Source organism: Carassius auratus, chromosome 40 (genome assembly GCF_003368295.1).
Source record: "Carassius auratus strain Wakin chromosome 40, ASM336829v1, whole genome shotgun sequence".
In the NCBI taxonomy this organism is placed as follows: Eukaryota; Metazoa; Chordata; class Actinopteri; order Cypriniformes; family Cyprinidae; genus Carassius; species Carassius auratus.
In genome coordinates this window covers 7,550,357-7,568,972 of record NC_039282.1, presented here as the reverse complement: position 1 = coordinate 7,568,972, position 18,616 = coordinate 7,550,357, and the positions used below count along the sequence as shown (strand labels likewise).

The 18,616-nt window shown below is 35.9% G+C and overlaps 1 protein-coding gene across 1 annotated transcript in view; it reads right to left on the bottom strand.

Moving 5' to 3' along the window:
- The window catches only part of LOC113058435 (glutamate receptor ionotropic, kainate 4-like), a 290,241-nt gene that overhangs the window by 69,376 nt on the left and 202,249 nt on the right, over positions 1-18,616 (bottom strand). Inside the window, exon 8 of the mRNA XM_026226340.1 lies at positions 17,248-17,301. Coding sequence (XP_026082125.1) covers positions 17,248-17,301 — 54 coding nt within the window. The remainder of the gene's footprint in view (positions 1-17,247; positions 17,302-18,616) is intronic.

Genomic DNA, 18,616 nt, shown 5'->3' with positions numbered 1-18,616 from the left:
TATCTTTAACACCACATGACATCGATATATATATATATATAAATATATATATATATATATATAAATATATATATATATATATATATATATATATATCACACATACTCCGTCTGCAGTGCGTATGCGTTGCATATTTTTTTACGCACCCATGTTAACGGATTCCAGTAGCGTTCCAGGAGCGTTGCATCTGCAGCAGTACAGCGATCGTTTATGTCTGAGAATGCACCCGAACGCGAACGAACACGTCCTGTGTGAAGCACATCGAGTCTGTGCTGCACCACATACGTAACGCACATGGACTGCATACACAATGCAGACGGAGTATGTGACGGAGTAAGGTTGTACCAGTGGGCCCTGTTTGAAATTGTTTAATTTGTATGTGCGTTTATTTTTATTTATTTGTGCTATTTACACAATATTTAAGTTTTTAAGTTTTCTAAATTAGACGCGGTCACTTTAAGAGACGATGAACGCATCCAATATAATACACATTCCTTTTTTTTCCTCAACTGTTTACTTTCACTTAAGAAATAACTGACAGTTTTTTTCGAGCATAATTTCCAAGGTGGACATTTTGACATAATTCGTATGTATTTGTCGGCACTAGAGCAAAAATAAGCAAATTCGATGTTCAAGCGTTTTGATCAAAACACTTGAAAACGCTTTTATTTTAAGCGTCTCGAGACGCCTTTCTCTGCGTAAACCCTGAACACCAGAACACCGCGAGTACTGAATTATGCTCTTTCATTTCTATTTGTTTGTTCAAACTGCGATTTGTATTTGTTCGTTCAGGTGCAGGAGGGACTTCGAATGGAACTTCGCAGAAGAGAGCTCGGTTCAGTGTCGGCTCTCTCTCCAGGGCCGTATTAAGACAGTGTGGTGCCCCTGGGCACTACACCTCAAATGCTATACTTAAGGTGATTTCTCAAATCAAATGTAATTGATTAACTTGTCCAACTACCGTATTTTTCTGACTATAAGTCGCACCTAAGTTTAAGTCGCATCAGTACAAAAATATGTCCTGACAAGGAAAAAAACGTATATAAGTCGCACTGGACTATAAGTCACATTTATTTAGAACCAAGAACCAAGAGAAAACATTACAGTCTACAGCTGCGAGAGGGCGCTCTATGATTTCAGTGTAGACTACAGGAGCACTGAGCAGCATAGGGCACCCTCTCGTTGCTGTAGACGAAATGTTTTAACTTTAACTTCAATGGTAAACAGGGAGAGCAAGCAAGAGTGCAGTCAATCGCTTCTGTGTCATTGTCGTCCTGAGTTCATTCTTCACTCGTTTAAAAAAAACTTTCGATCCCTGGAACATTTTGAATTGTAAACATCTAGCATCCTTGTCTTTCTTTAACTTTCTTTTTGCAAAACCACTCAATTGACATCTGTCCATTTTGATTCATTTTCTGTAGCCGTTAAAAAAATTACACATTTGAGCGGCGTAATTGTTCTGGACCAATTCAACTCTGACAGATTGGGGGCAGAAAGGGGGTACAGATAGTGGTCATGTAATCTTTATTTATTTATAATATATTATTATTATTGTTGTTGTTAAGTTAGTGTTCATAAACGAGTTATGTATGGTCTTTTAAGAATTTCAAGTTAATAAAAAAACAATTTACGAAAAATATTTTTAAAGCTTGTGTCATGTGGTGCCCCCCTAGCTGTTGTGAATGGTTGGTGCCCCTGGGCACTGGCCCAAGTGCCCTTATGGATAATCCGGCTCTGCTCTCTCTCTCCGCACCGAACACAGAACAGTAGTAACCAGCTACTCTGTTCAGCTTTTCCGCGTCTTATTTTTGGATGCTTTAATGTTTAAGCGGTAAGGCTTAAAAACACGTGAGAAAGATAAGCTTTCGTGACGATGCGCAGCAGTGGTCCGTCAACTGTCCGACCATCTTTTTAGTCTGGCCTCAGCCAGTGGGTTAAATAAAATATCAAGGTGAAAGTCATCATAGCTTGCTTAGTATAGACCCAGCTCCGAACCCAACTTTGAGAATAGATTAACGGCGATGTTTTTTTATCGCCCGATAAGAGACTCGCGTTAACGCAGCACGTTAACGCTGATAACGGCCCACCACTAATATATATACAGAGAGAGAGAGAGAGAGAAAGAGAAGAGAGATGGCAGAGTGATATTAGAGACATAAAAAAGCAAAAATACAGTAAAGTAGTCATGCCACAAACATATGTGACATATATATGTAATAAATCGCTTGATCGATCATAAGCATGTATTCCAAAGAGTTGTTTAATAATCATGTAATAATACAGTAATAATAAGGAGAAAACTGAAAACTAAGAAGCCTGAGCACAGCTAATTGATAATTTTAGAGTAATAGAATATAATTTCAGACCCATTTACCCTTATTACAGATCGTCCAAGGCAAGACCGGACATGTAGAGTGAATCGAACAAACCCTCAATCGTTCAAGGAAGGGACTGGCTACTGGCATCGCTTGCAGCTAATGAACTCAATATAGCAGGTGCCAGAGACCAGGCACTGCTTCATGTTTTTCTCAGCCGAAAAATAAAAGATTGATCTTTTAGCACTTTCACTGAAATGAATCCCCCAATTGTGTAATTAGCGCAAACGTGGATTAGGAGGTCTCAAACACTTTACATAATTATAAAACAGTGAAGTTGTAAATCATCTGCTTATTGCCTGAGGGACACTTATGAACGTTTTTTTCTGGGAAGAACGAATGCAGTCCATGCTTATCTGCGCTTTGGTTTAACGGCATGAACTTTCAGCAAGTGCTATCAGCTCAATACAGTTGTCAACAGGGAGTAATCAAGACCACAGAGGAAGTATGACTGCAATCAAGTCGACAGAAATGAATCAATATGCAACAATGCTTAAGACAAGCAACACCAGTTAGCCAGAGTTTGCGGCTAAAAAGAATGACAATTTTTAGCAAATATCTCAACATGGCCATTGGATCTGTGCATAACATAGTTGACTGTAATAGCACTGGAAAGAAATGCACGATGGCCCCCAAATAGTATAGCATTGCTTACAAGCTTTCATTACCTCTTAAATAGCATATAATTAAATGTACAAGCTGCAAATATCAGGCAAATTTATAGTCTTTCTGATCACGTACTATTACAGTGCTTCTTTCATTACACACTCTATTGACCGCTGAGCTTTACATCCATCCAAACAGACAAGCAGAAACCATGAAAGGTCCTCACGCTTGAATAATGATTTCTGTGTATTGATAAGCATGATACGGACTTTGGCTTCCATAATCAGTGCAAACGACTTTGCTCAGACCTCACAGATCCATGTGTTGCGAACCTGAACGCTCTTAATGTGTTCAAGGGTTGTTCCACCATGTCACTGCATTGAAGGAGCCCAAGAGGGTTGAAAATTGATACAGATGAGTTGATTTGGATATTAAGGAGCTAAGTTGGTGGTAAATGAGGTCAGCAAATAGGACAGGATTAATCTTTTCCACGTAAAGTCGAATGTAAAGAAACATAAAATGTACAGAAATTCATGCAATGTTTTTAAAATGAAAATAAGAATTGAAAATGAAATTGAATATTGGCTTGACAAAAGCTAGTTTTGAACAGACAGACAGACAGTTTATCTTCCTGTCATTCCAGTTTAACTTCAACTCAACAATTCGATTAAAATTCACATTTTAAACATGTTTCAGCCAGTTACTGACAATGTAGAAACTTCAAATCAATCCCATGTGAGATTCAATTATGATTCTGCTCTTAAAGGATTAGTTCACCCAAAAATCTAAATTATGTCATTAATAAATCACCCTCATGTAGTTCCAAACCCGTAAGACCTCAGTTTATCTTCAGAACACAGTTTAAGATATTTTAGATTTAGTCCGAGAGCTCTCAGTCCCTCCATTGAAACTGTGTACGGTATACTGTCCATGTCCAGAAAGGTAAGAAAAACATCATCAAAGTTGTCCATGTGACATCAGAGGGTCAGTTAGAATTTTTTTAAGCATCGGAAATACATTTTGGTCCAAAAATAGCAAAAAACTTTCATCTTTATTCATCATTGTCTTCTCTTCCGGGTCTGTTGTGAGAGAGTTCAAAACACAGCAGTTTGTGATATCCGGTACGAATCATTCGATGTGACCGGATCTTTTTGAACCAGTTCACCAAATCGCACTGAATCATTTTAAACGGTTCGTGTCTCCATTGCGCATTAATCCACAAATGACTTAAGCTGTTAACTTTTTTAATGTGGCTGACACTCCCTCTGAGTTCAAACAAACCAATATCCCGGAGTAATTCATTTACTCAAACAGTACACTGATTGAACTGCTGTGAAGAGAGAACTGAAGATGAACACAGAGCCGAGCCAGATAACGAACAACAGACTGACTCGTTCACAAGTCAAGTACCGGTTGCATCGGTATTCGGATCACCATTAGTTCTTTCGGACAGTTCGATTCAATAAACCGGTTGAGGAAAACGGTTCACCGTTTTTTTTTTTGTACTCAACGTAATGGTGTCATTGGCGAAGATTGCCCTTCATTCAAGCCTTCGGTTTACCTGGGCTCATAACATTAGCACAGAATCAGTTCAGAATCAATCAGCAAAAGAATCAGTTCGGTTCAGACGCTCTGTGTGTCGGTCTGCTTCAAGCTGAATCACACATGCGCAGTATCATCAGCTCCTCGGCTCTCGAATCGGACGTGTCTGAAAGAAACGGTTCTTGACTCAAGAACGAGTCAAACTTTTGTTAGTTATTAATGACATCATTTAGATTTTTGGGGGAACTAACCCTTTAAAAGGTAGCTGTCTGTGTAGATATAACAACAAAGCAACACAGTTGCAATATAATCACAGCAAATACAGAAAATATGGCAATAATACACAAATGAAAAAGTGAACGATCAGCCTGATATCCTCAGCAGTTAGCAGCTGAACCACCATGCTTGTATGTGCCTGGATGTATGACTCTGCTCTGATCCCTGCTTGAAGCTCTGCGGTGATGACATGTCTGACAGGGCGCATCAGGACCATGTGGCAGGGAATTTAAACATGAAGAACAAAACAAACATAAGACAGCAAGGGAGAGAGAGATAGAGAAAAAGAGTGGCAGCTGACGACAAGCATAATATGTGGAGAGGGGGCCCAATGCGGAGCTCTGATGAGCAACCTTCAAATGAGATCAGAGACCCCCAGCAGTTGATGCAACTGAGCTGATGTGATTTATTTAATCCACTCGAGTAGTTTGGAACTAAGGAGAACAAATCACTTTGATGGAATTCATGGTGGAGACGAAGGAGTGGAGAGAGAGACAGGCCTGTTTCACATAGCTGCTGAAGCTCACAGCATTTCTGCTGTGTAACTGTGGCTTAAACAAAAACAAAAAAACATGATTTCTGAGTTACTATATTGAGGATTTGCTTTGATAATGGCCATAAATTATACAAAGTGTTATCGGGAGTTGGCTATTGAGAATTATTACAAACTTCATATTCATCATATTTACATCATATTTACATTCAAATGGTAATTAATCTAGTCAGAGAGCTCAGAATGAGTCATCGGGCTCACATCGGTGGCAGTTTGCCCGATTCAACATGTTGAATCGCTGTCGGGGCTGTCGGGACCATCGGCGAGAGTGAGAACTCTGATTGGATGTTCAGTTTAACGAATGAGTCAGTGCCTGAGAATTAAAACGAAAGTGATAAAAACAAGCATGTAAATGAAGGAGGTACAGACAGAAGGCTGTTTAAATGTTACATGATCATTCCAAATCATTCTAATACGCGAATGTTTTCATAACAACATGAGCCACTTCAAATGATTGAAGTGATCAATGTTACTGATATTGAAAATGGTAAGCAAGCGCTGCTTTCTTTACGTTTCGTATATCTGCGTTTTTCTCGTCTATCTTTGTTTGTACTTTTGAATGACAAATATATACTATTAATAGCTGCTGATAAAGGCAGTTAATTCCTCTCACACATGCACAGAACGCACGTGTTAGTTTGCCGTCGGCTGTAGTCTGCATGAGTGTGTTTCGAGCGCAGCTTTTTGGTCCGTCGCTGCCGATGTGAGGTGACAACATCGTTGGCCTTCGTTGCCGCTAGTTCTTTGAAGTCGAATTGGTGTGTCCCAGCTTTAAGATTCAAAATGATCATTTGCTCACCCATATTGTCACAAACTCAAATGGCTTTCCTTTGCACATTCAAAAGATGACATTTTGAATAATGTTACAGCTCCATACAATGAAAGTCCAAAACAATTAGGAACATTTAAGTTTAACTGTTTTACGTTCACGTCAATGGTTTCGAATCAACTGAATTTTTTTTTTTTTACTTTTTTTTTTATATATACTTTCTCCAAAAATATCTTCTTTTGTGTTCTGTGTCCCTTTAAAGAACAGTTCTCTCCAACTATGAAATCAAAGATGCTTTAGGAAATGTATTCCACCCTAAGGCATCTTTCTCCATAAATATCAACTGACAGAGCTGTATTTACGTCCACTCTCACTAATAGGACAGATGGGTAGGGTTCTTGACACGCAGCATCAAAACAACACAGAGGCACTGCTCGCGGTGCTCCATGATAAATAGAAACTCTTTTTGGTGATTGTGTGATCACGGCTAATTCAGACAGAGCCATTATCTGAATCGAGCGATTGTTTCTTGATTATTCATGACCTTCTCCTCTACACGGCCCTTCCCTGCAGCTGGTTTGCTGAATTAATGTTTCAAGGAGCACATGGTCTATCTCATAAGCCCTTATCAGCTAAATCTGATAAAGATAGATTTATAAGAAAGGAATTCATTTGTTCCTTGAGGCTGGTGCGCATCTCCTTGCAATCTATTTAATGGTAGCCAAATGACGAGCATAATTGCCCATTAGTCTCTAGGGGCCATCATGCGGGCCACCTTGTATGTGCATCAAAAGTGAGTAGGACACATACAAGCACACACACACCCACACACACAAAGCGAGCAAGCTGGAGAAAGAAAAAAAATGATTCTTGATGAAAAGAGTAGAGGAAGCTAATGCCGCAGAACAGCTGATTAGGCCTCTTTACCAGGTCAGCTGTACATCTTTCACCTCGGCCCAGTGCTGGATGCTGAGCTGAATTATAGGGGGTAAACAGAGTAGACGGCTTGGGCTGATGGGAGTAGACGGCCTTGGTGAGCTGCCCTGGTCAAGTCTGTCTTTCTTCATTTCCCCTCTATCAGCTTCTGTGAGGAGATCGGACCATGAGGAGACCCCGGCAAGCTTACCACTGACCCTGCATAATTCTCTCTCTCTCTCTAACGTATACACACACGCACACACACAAAACGAATACACACAGCACATAAAAGGCCAGTCAGCACTTTCAGTGGAAAGGACACTCCAAAATGAGTCTGTTTTATGCAGCGGGAGATCACAGAGCATGAATAAATGAAGAATAGCAGATGGTCCCACACACACACACACACACACACACACACACACACACACACACACACACACACACACACACACACACACACACACACACACACATCCACATACACTAACAAATGTTTGTTTTATATAATGCTCTGTACTTTGCATGGACTTCTATTGTTTTTAAAGTGAGCTCATTGTTTTAAATAGAACCTTACACCTAAAAAAATATTAGATATTAAAAATATTAGAAAAAATTTAGATTCTAATGAACACAATATTTAGCCCTTTTACTAAGCCGATTTCGTTACAGGCTGTTGGCAAGTAATGGAAGGTTGTATTTTTCTTGCAGGGGCATTTGGTCCCTGCAAAGAAAACAAAGGTGCAGTCACATTTGTGATTGAAAACCAGTTATTTCAATAGGAATCCAAGCGATTTTGAATTTGGCATAAGGGCAAAAGATTTCTTTATGCAGATTGTAGAACCGGTCCAAGTTAGTCACGCAATACTGCGCTGACTGACAGAAAGCTGAATGGTTTAAGCAGTACTACTGACAACAGGCAACAGACCTTTTTGGCCCCAAAAATGTAAAAAGTATCATTATCAAAAATCATTAAGTGTAGCCTGCTTCCTGAAATAAATAACTGACTCGGTGTAGTCCGAGTCACAAACTGATCATCCTAAAGAGCCAGTTCTTTGCATGAATCCAAAACATAAACAATAAAAGGCATAAAAAAGTGTAGCTCAAACCACAAAACAAATGACTGTATTGAATAGTTTAAAAAGGTTCGTTATAAATGTACGTAATATCTTATAAATTTGATTTCCATTGGCCAGCTGTGTAGAAAAAGGTTCTTCGATGGCATCGTGAAGCACCTTTATTTTTAAGAGTGTAGATAACAAATTCCTTGGTAAACACCAAGGTTTAATGTCAGTTGTAACCAACATATCAGTTTGATGACAAGATGTATGCCACTTTTCTTTCTGTCCCCTACCAGTAACTTGAAATGATTAAAAAACAAATTACACAGGCGAGTGGCATGGCAGCCCATTCATCAGTGTCATGTGAGGCTGGGCCTCATGGGGCTGCTGAGGAGACTTCGAGAGCGGCCAGTAATGACAAAACCCCTCCATGCTCCACAGAAATACAGCTGCTTGGTGTTACTGACCAGCTCTTTATTCAGTCTAATTTCCTTCCTCTTTCTCCCTTCCTGTCTCTCTCTACTGCTTGGTATCAAGTCTCTCCTGAACCTGGCTCACCGCTGTTACCTTGTGTCCTCTTCTTTACCTCTGAACACCCGCTAATGTTTGCTCTCCGTGAGTACGACTTCAATAGCCTTTTTAACAAAGGCCCCTGCTGTTTACAAACCGTGAAGAAACCTTCCCTTTCTGCACTTATCTCAGGAAAAAAATCCTTCCTGTTGGATAATGCTCCAAAATTTAAACGGTGGAACAAATAATAGAAAGAGAAACTGGTCTTGTTAATTACCAGCAGTGATTTAAGTCTGGCCCGTTTTCAAAAACCTGGACCAAAGGATAGTGTGTACTCATCCCCCTATCATCCAAGATGTTCATGTCTTTCTTTCTTCAGTAGCAAAGAAATTAAGGTTTTTGTGGACAACATTCCAGGATTTTTCTCTAAATAATGGACTTCAATGGGAGCCAAAAGGCTGAAGGTCCGGCTTCAAAGGACTCTACACGATCCCAGCTGAGGAATGATGGTCTTATCTTGCAAAACAATCAGTGATTTTCTTAACAAAACAAAAAAACAATGTATATACTTTTTAAACACAAGTGACCATCTTGCACTAGTTCGACTTCATGCATTACGTAGTCACATTGGAAAGGTAACGCATGATGTAGGCGGAAACACCAACCTGGTGTTTACAAAGCAAACATGCAGAGAAAGTCTCATGCCCTGTACAAAAATGTAAAACAACGATGTTGGACGATTTTGAAGTTGGAAAAAAATATCCCTACTACCTGTCAGGTATCACTGAAATTTATGTCCTGAGAAATATCTTTAGAAACTGCTCTGTAAAAGAGGATAAATAACTGAGGCTTGCAAGAATCAAGTATTTTTGTCATCACAAAAAATATATATTTTGGAGATTGTTTCAATTGTTTTTGTCAATAAGATTTGCCAATTAAAGCCAATAGGGTCCAAAACAACAATGGTCCGCTCTGACTCTTATTGCATGAATGAATGAATGAATGAATGACTTTATTGACATAGTACAAATACAACGAGATTGGATGCAATACTTTGCGTGCATAGTCAAAAAAAAATACAAAATAATTTTCAATAATCTAAATAGTACACAGATGACAGGATCTGTGACAAAACACTACACACAGAAGACGTCTCACATTCATAGTTTTGCACAGACAAAAAAAAATAAAAATAAAAATCGCATTTGGAACGATATGATGACGAGTAATTTAAATGATGACACAATTGTTATTTTGGTATGAACAACTGCTTTAACTTGAAAAAATAAAATAAAATTAAGTACACTTTGTCAAAAATAGGCTATACTTGAGAATAGAAAAAAAAAGCAAGAACAAAATATATTTCTTTGTAAAGCTTGTGGTTAATATGCAATTAATCTAATCCTCGGGTTCGTAATGTCTTCTTCACAAGGAAGTCTATAATTACATCCGTGAATCGAATCTGAGGGACCTTCATCAATTTTTCTCATCATATTCTCTATTCATGTTCGGCAATGCATGTGATGAGGGCACACAAGCTGTGCCATGTGTTTCAACAGATGTGTCAATGAATTTGTAAAAAACAATGTTTTCTGAGAACTTTCATAGAAATGTTCAGATATGACGATGTGAACTTTCTGATCTGTAGAGAGTGTTCAATAAAAGCAGATCTCTCAGGCTCACTGGTTTCACTGGCACACCTCTTCCATTTAAACGCAGCACAAAGGCTGAAAACCCTCGGTGAAAGTCAAACACAGACGGAAACCTTCTTCACTCAGCAAAGTGTTATTGCTTTCACAAATCACGAAGCAACAATCTCTTTACTGCTCACCTGTACACCAGTCACCACCAGAGAGAATACATCTAGTAATTAGAGCAAAATGGCTTCGCCCCTTTCCTTTCATTATTGCAATTAACCTACTGAACCCGATCTCTAATGAAGGGGGGAAGGATGTTGTATCAAATTACAGGGATGTTTCATAGCAGCGGTAGCTCTTCTCTTCCTGTGTGATAATGAGGACAAGATTGGAATTGACATGTAACATCTGAAAGTTTCTGAAAAGAGCAAGCTGGAACCTGTACTGGATGTTGCTGGGGATGGAGGACTGACACAAGACTCAAAGGAAAACGGAAGGACTCTCTAAAACAGATGTTATTTAATGATTTACTGTTTTAATTAAATTGTAGCTAAAGATGCTAAATGATAGCATTGTTGTCAGATTTTATTGCTAAGTGTATAGACCTAATCAACTTCTCTATGTATTCAAGCAGTTGTCAATTTTTTTTACTCAAAGCCCCACTTTCAGAGACAGGATTTAAAGGCTCTCTTATCTAAGCTGATGTCAGGTGTTGAAATAAAAATAAATTAAATGCATATCTTCATTGTAAGTTTTTTTGTTTTCTTGAATTTTAATTAAGATTGTTAATATATCTTAATTTATATTATTTTAAGAATTATTGTGCACCTTCCTGGAAGTTCACAGAGGCCCACTATTTAAGAACTACTACTCTGCAATAGGCATTAGCATTTCGTGTGTCTATAGCTAAATGAATGCATTGTTGCTTGATTTTAATATATCATCAGAGTTTTAAAGCTTTTCGTTTTTCTTTTTTCATGTCCAAGTCCGATGCACACTAGAAGTTATTTTAGCTTGATTGTAGCTTAAGATGATAAATGACTGCACTGTTGCAAGATTGTATTGCTGATTTATGAAATATGTAACTGACACTTAACAAAACGTTTTAAAGATTTGAGCCTTTCCCTATAAGACAAGATAGGTATTTGTATGTATATATCTACAAAATCATAACTGCCTGGAGTTGCCAAGATGGCATCCTAGTAATTTACTTGCTTTTAACAAAAAATTATAACTTACTACCCTCATGTACATTTAAAACCTGTATGACTGTCTTTTTTCCTGGAAAATAAAAATGAAAACAAAACAATATTTTGAAGAACGTTGTGAACCAAACAACATTTGAGTCCATTGACTTTCAATTTATATATATATATATATATATATATATATATATATATATATATATATATATATATATATATATATAGATAGATATATATACACTGTATATACACTGTTTGGAACGACAGGAGAGTGAGAAAATTATGGCAGACTTTTTATTTTTGGGAAGACTATCCCTTTATAGCATTTATATTTATATTTATATTTGGTCCCACTTTATTTTAGGTGGCCTTATCTACTATGTACTTACATAAAACAATAAGTACAATGTACTTATTGTGTTCATATATTGTATTGTAAAACACTTTTGCTGCTATTGAGGTGGGATAGGGGTAAGGTTAGGGAGAGGGTTGGAGGTATGGGTAAGTTTAAGGGTGGGTTAAGGTGTAAAGTAATGGTCAACAGTGTAATTATAAATGTAATTACAGAAATTAGATACAGATGTAATTACATGTAGTTTTTTTTTTAAATATAAGTACAATGTAAAAACATGTATGTACACAATATGTACAATGTACTAAATTATAAATTAAAATGTAAGTACATAGTAGTTAAGGACACTTAATATAAAGTGGGTCCTCCTATTTAAATGCATTTGATGAATAACTGCGCGAGAAGTGCACTTTGGGAACAGGTTTGTATGTTTGCCGTCACAACTAATGACTAAATCTTCAAAATAATTCACAAGCAGCAGGTGAGCATGATTCACAGCTTGTCTGGACAGTGGGAAGTCCTGATTTACATTCGCTGTAGTTTCAGTAATGTACAGAAACAATACATCTTTGCCGAGATCCCACAGGGACATGAATTATTCCCATGACAGATGGATTCAGGTGAGATGACAGAGATGTGTGGGTGTGATGTCAAAAATTATCTTTGAAAAATGCCCCGTCCCCAGCACAGTCATAAATTGGCTTCACTTATCAGCAAAATGATTCCATCTCTTAAAAATGTCTAAGGTCTCCTCTGCATCTAAAGAGACCATCCATGCATCCCATTCATTTTTGGGATTGTTTAAAAATGGTGGCAAAACAGTTTGGCCCCCTTGTTGGTAAGACCTCCAGCCAGCTTCTTTTTAGGTCAGAGGTTCCCAAAATTTTATCATCAGCTGTACACCTGTGAAACACTTATTTGAAGTATCATCTGAGAATTTAAGCTTATATTTCAATAATGCAATGACACATCTGCATGTCCACAGTTCTATGATGTTGGCTAATGGTCAGACGGTAAACAGACGAAACATTATTTATTTATTTAATTATTTTTTATTCAATGTTTTATTTTGATTTGTTTTAATTTTTTAGATACTTTAAATATAGGGCTGCACTTATTTTGTCATACTATGATTGTGGTTTGAACTGCAATATGGAAATAATGAAAACTATATAATTAATATATCTATATACAGTATCTAAAAGAATAGATTTAGAAATTCTATTGTAATTTTAGTTGTATTTCAGTTAATTGTGTAGCCCCATTTCTTAATTAAAATTTTACATGTGACAAAAATCTAATAATCAATATATCTATATATCTAAAAGTATATTTTTTAATTATATTGTGATTTTTTTATATTAATTGTGCAGCCTCATTTCTTTATTTATTATTCAATTATGATTAAATAATCACCCTACAGTTCCCCTCATGAAACCTGTTCTATGTAATAGACCATAAAATATATATATATATATATATATATATATATATATATATATATATATATATATATATATATATATATATATATATATATATATATATATATATATATATATATATATATATATTTGGGAACACTTTATTTTTAGGGACCAATTATTGCTATTAATAGTTGCTTATAAGCATGAACATTAGCATATAGGCTATTTATTAGTATTTATAAAGCACATCCCTTAATCCTACCCCATACCTAAAATTAATAAGAAGTTTGTTCAGGGAAAACTCTTAGTTAATAGTGAATATTTGTTCCCCTATTCTTAATTTTATTTTTTTCTTCTAGACTGGTCCACTTACTGTGCTTCCTCTAAGGTAAATGAGCTTAAACTGGTTCTTTGAACTGAAAGGTGATACTTCCATTATTGCTGTTGCTATATTTCTCCCGTCTCTGATTTTGTACCTGTTGAACACACCCCATGATGGTTTAAAATAGACTTTGCAGCATGTCAGCTATAACCAAAGGTGTCCAGAAATGGTTTCAGTAATTCCTCCATGTACCTGCACCACCGCAGTGCTTCATTACTCCCCAGAGCGTGGCCAGAGCAGAGGCTGAAGAGCTCTCTCTGAGCCATTTACTGATTACTGGGTTTCTGATGGATGTAGTGCGTTTATGACAGGTCTTTTTTCACACTGTGATAATGGCGTAATGAAACACCAGTGTATGGATGGGAGGATGGTGTGGTGTTGGCGTGTTGGATGCATGAATGATTGTGGCAGGAGAGACTAAATAAGTGAAGGAAAGCAGTGGGGGAAATGAAGTGGCTTCTTTAAATTAGATTGGAGTGTGTTGAAGTGTGTCGGTTTGTTCCATGCCGAGTGGTTGCTCTTAAAGCGCTCTGAACTTAAAGCTGCATCGGATGAAAAAGTTTTGAAAAATCCATCCTGGTTTGTTATTTCTTGCACACATCAGTGTGAAAAAGAAAGATTTAAAAGAAAACATTGAAGATACTGTTTATATGATCCTTGAATCATCAGTGCATGTGTCACAGCACTTTACACTCGATTTCAATGTCCTTTAACATGGAGGCCTCATCATTAGTCATTTTCTCTCAGAATTAAAATATTCTATATTTGCGTACACTAATTATTGTTAATGTAAATGTATGCAAAAAAAAGGCAAATAAACAACATCAAAGAGAAATATAAGAAGAAAATCTTCCCTCCCATATTAAAATTAAACATAAAATAGTATTAATATATATAATTATAAATTTACTAAATTCACTTTTTAATATTAATTAAATTCTTATGACCCTGGAAATTTTATTTATATTTATTGTTCTTTTTATTATTATTATACAATATATATATTATTTTCATGTATTATTATTATTATTATTATTATTATTATTATTATTGAAAATGTATATAAAGTTTTTGTTTAAAGAAAGGAATATTAAAGTTATGAATATTAATATTAAGAAGCATTAAGCTGATTAAAAGTAAAGACAGTAAAGACATTTACAATGCTACAAATCATTTCTATTTTAAATGAATACTGTTCATGTGAACTTTCTTTTGATCAATGAATCCTAAAAAGTTTTATGGTTTTAACAAAAATATTAAGCAGCACAACTGTTTTCAACACTGATAATAATAAGAAACGTTTTTTGAGTAGCAAATCAGGATATTAGAATGATTTCTTAAAGATCATGTGACACTGAAGACTGGAGTAATGGCTGCTGAAAATTCAGCTATGCATCACAGAAATAAATACATTTAAAAAAAAAAAAAACAGAAAACAGTTATTTTAAATAATTAATAATATTAAAATTTTTATAATAATATAACAATATAACTGTTTTAACTGTATTTTAATCAAATAAACGCAGCCTTGTTGAGCGTAAGAGAAAATGGCCAAGCAGAACAGAGGCAGAAGGAGGAGCAAGCATGGCAGTGGGGATCAGACTTACCGCAACAATGATTAATTAAAGACATTAAGATGATTTCTGTCAAAATGGCAAAAAATAAATAAAAATAAAAATAATAAAAACATTAAATTTTCTATTTGATTTATCATGGTTTATCACTTTTGACCAAATAGGTGGCGCTGTTACTAAATTGTCGTTGTGTGGTCAGTGTGAGGTGACATTGGCACACAAAGTTTGCTGTCAATATGTCAAAGCTTTGCAGAGATAAGCCTCAGATGCAGTTTGGCACCATGCCATCAATTGTGTTGATCCGGTAAATGAAAATTATTGTACCTATTGACACAAAATCCCACATTTTTTGCTGGCATGGTCAGAAGATGATATGAATCAAATTTGGTGAAAATTGGACCAACGGCATAGGAGGAGATTGAAAAAGTAGGTTTGAAAGGTAAATAAATCATGGTGGACAGGAAGTTCAGCTGATTATCGATATTCTCTGCATAATCCAAGGAATATAACAAGACCACATGACAAGAACCAGAACTGTTCATAAGCTATCAGCTATCATAAGCTATTTTATTTTATTTTTTTCATTATGACTGGTTAATGGCTTAATAGTAATGGTTTATCACTTTTGACAAATAGGTGATATTGTTACCAAATTGACATGGGGAGGTCAGAGTGAGGTGACAATGGCACACAGAAAGTTTGATGTCAATATGTGAAAGCTCTGCAGAGATACAGCTTCAGATGCAGTTTGGTATCCTTCCAGCAAATTCGTTGATGTGGTGAACAAAAACCTATTTTGTATATTGACATATAATCCATGACTTTTTGCCGGCATGGTTCAGAAGATGATCAGAGTTAAATTTGGTCTAGGCCAATAGTCTAGTAGTAGTTTGAAAGAGTATGTTTTCAAGGAAAGTCAAAATCATAGACAGAAAGTTGTTTGATTATAGCATAATTGGTATTGATGTTCTCAGTATGATCCAAGGAATCTATCAAGACCAAAACTAATCAACATCTATTAGCATTTTGTGAAATTTCATTAGAATTTTTGACCATAAGGTGGCACTGCCACAAAACTTTTTGAGTATCTTCAAGGAATGGTGCTGAAGACACAGAGTTTTGTAATGATACACCAATGCCTTCATAAAATACATACCTAAATTGGCCAATATGGGACAATTAGATATTTTCCGACTTGGTATATTGCTCTAAATCTAAACCAGTCTTGTGATTTTTGGCCTATCCGTTCAGCAGTAATTAGCAAAAATAGCAATTTTCCATATCTCCTGACCACAAGGTAGCGCCTTGCCGAAACTGTGCAGGTACCACTAAGTAATGTTTATTATAACACACACCAAGTTTGGTTTTAAAATGCTAAAGCATTGTGGGGAGCCTTACATCCGTTTTGGCATGCTCTTAGTCAAATTCGTTCACTCGTTATTTGAGAACGGTTTGACTAATCAACTTGAATTCCATAACTTTTTCTGAAGATGATCTGAACCAATTTTGGTGAAAATCACACAAAGCATCTAGTTTGAGTTCGAAAAAGTATGTTTTGCGAATAATTAAAAATTATGAGAAATCTTGACCCTTAGAAATGTAAATTTCGTTATGCATTTGACTCTGCATAAGCCAAGGAATCAGAAGAAGAATTATTTTGCTTCTAAACTTTACAATTCAAAAGTTATTGGCACAAACATGAGTGCAAATTTGAACTGTTGGTGGTGCTAGAGACTCCAAACTTGCTGTGGTTAATGTTGAGACTGTCCTCTATCTGTGTGCCAAATTTTATAACTTTGCCACAAGCAGTTCTATGGGCTGCCATAGACTCCCAGAGCGGAAAAAGAATAATACTAATAGGAACATCAATAATAACAAGAATTATTATTAATAAAAAAATTCTTATACATACTGTGTATGTATATGTGATGTATAATACTACCGTATTATAATTTATTTTCTAATGTGGGAGGAAAAATTCTACTTCTTGACTTTATGTTTGACAGGCATGTGTTTGAAAAACTCTTGCATTTGAGAGTATCACACTTAAATTCTCTCACCAATGAAGTCAGGATGTAGGTGTAGTACACTGACAGCATCCCCAACTCCGAGGCCTGGAAGATAAAAGATGAAGAGAGAGGTACATTAAACACTTTTGACAACGCTAGGCTAATTTAAACAGCTACCAAGCCCAAATCTGTGCATGGCATTGCTGCCATTTAGAAGCAAAAGGCAAGGTTCACTGCTTTGCAAAACCTGTTCAGAGTTGGATGAAAGCTGACAAAAGACAGACAATATTTCCGTTCTGTCATTGCCATTCTATTTATCAATTCTTCACTGTCTCCAAGGAAACAGCAGCAAATATAATATGTCAATCAAATGTCAGGGGTGAAAACACTTTCAATAATTATTTCTATGGAAATGGAGAGAAAACTGTGTAAAAGGGACAGTTTAGAGTAGAATAAAAGCATGAGAGGGAAACTGGCTGGGGGTGTTTGTCTTCTTTCTAGCAGAATAAAATGTAAAATAATTAATTAAAAACAAATTGATCAGGAACAACCTGCAGTGAAATATAACCACATTTCCTAGAACAAAAAGAACACTGAATTAACTTGGTATAGGTTATAGGTTTCTCAAATAATCTCTCCAAAACTGCTCTTGCAGATATTTTCATTAACCTTGCAACCATGATCAATAATCTCAACCCATACAATGCGTACAGAGACTTATTTTTAGCTATTGGGCAATTCAGAATAGGATAGGAGTCAAAATGGTTGACTAAATGGAGGTCATGATGGAGGTCTTTGACAGGTGAGACGCTTTTTGCACAATTTTGAGACTGTTAAAAGTAGTTCAAAGTCATTATACAATACTTTTCAAAATTTGGGGTCAGTAAGATTTATTTTTTTGTAAGAATGAAATAAATACTTTTATTCAACAAGGAAGCATGTAATTGATCAAAGGTGACAGTAAATAGATGTATGATGTCATAAAATATTTTGAAGAATGTGGCTCCTGAAAATTCAGTTTTACCATCACAGGAATAAATTAAATTGTAAAATATATTAAAATATAAAACAGTTTAAATTACAATCATATTTTACATTATTACCATTTTTAATGTATTTTTAACAAATAAATGCAACCATAAAAATATTACTAAAAAAATCTTCCCAACTCCAAACTATTGACAAGTAGTGTCCGTTGCTTCCTTAAGAAGGATTAATTGACTAGTTTCAGGCAACCCATTAAACAGTTTTTTTAAGACTTTGAAATTAAACATTTTTCTCATCTCTTCTTCAAAATGTGTCCTCTAAACTTTTTGTTTGAACATTAATTAATGGTACAGCCCCTAAGTTATGTTCTTTCCCACCTGTGTGACATATACAATATAACAGCATCATTTGTAGATGCCGCAGATCTGCTGAC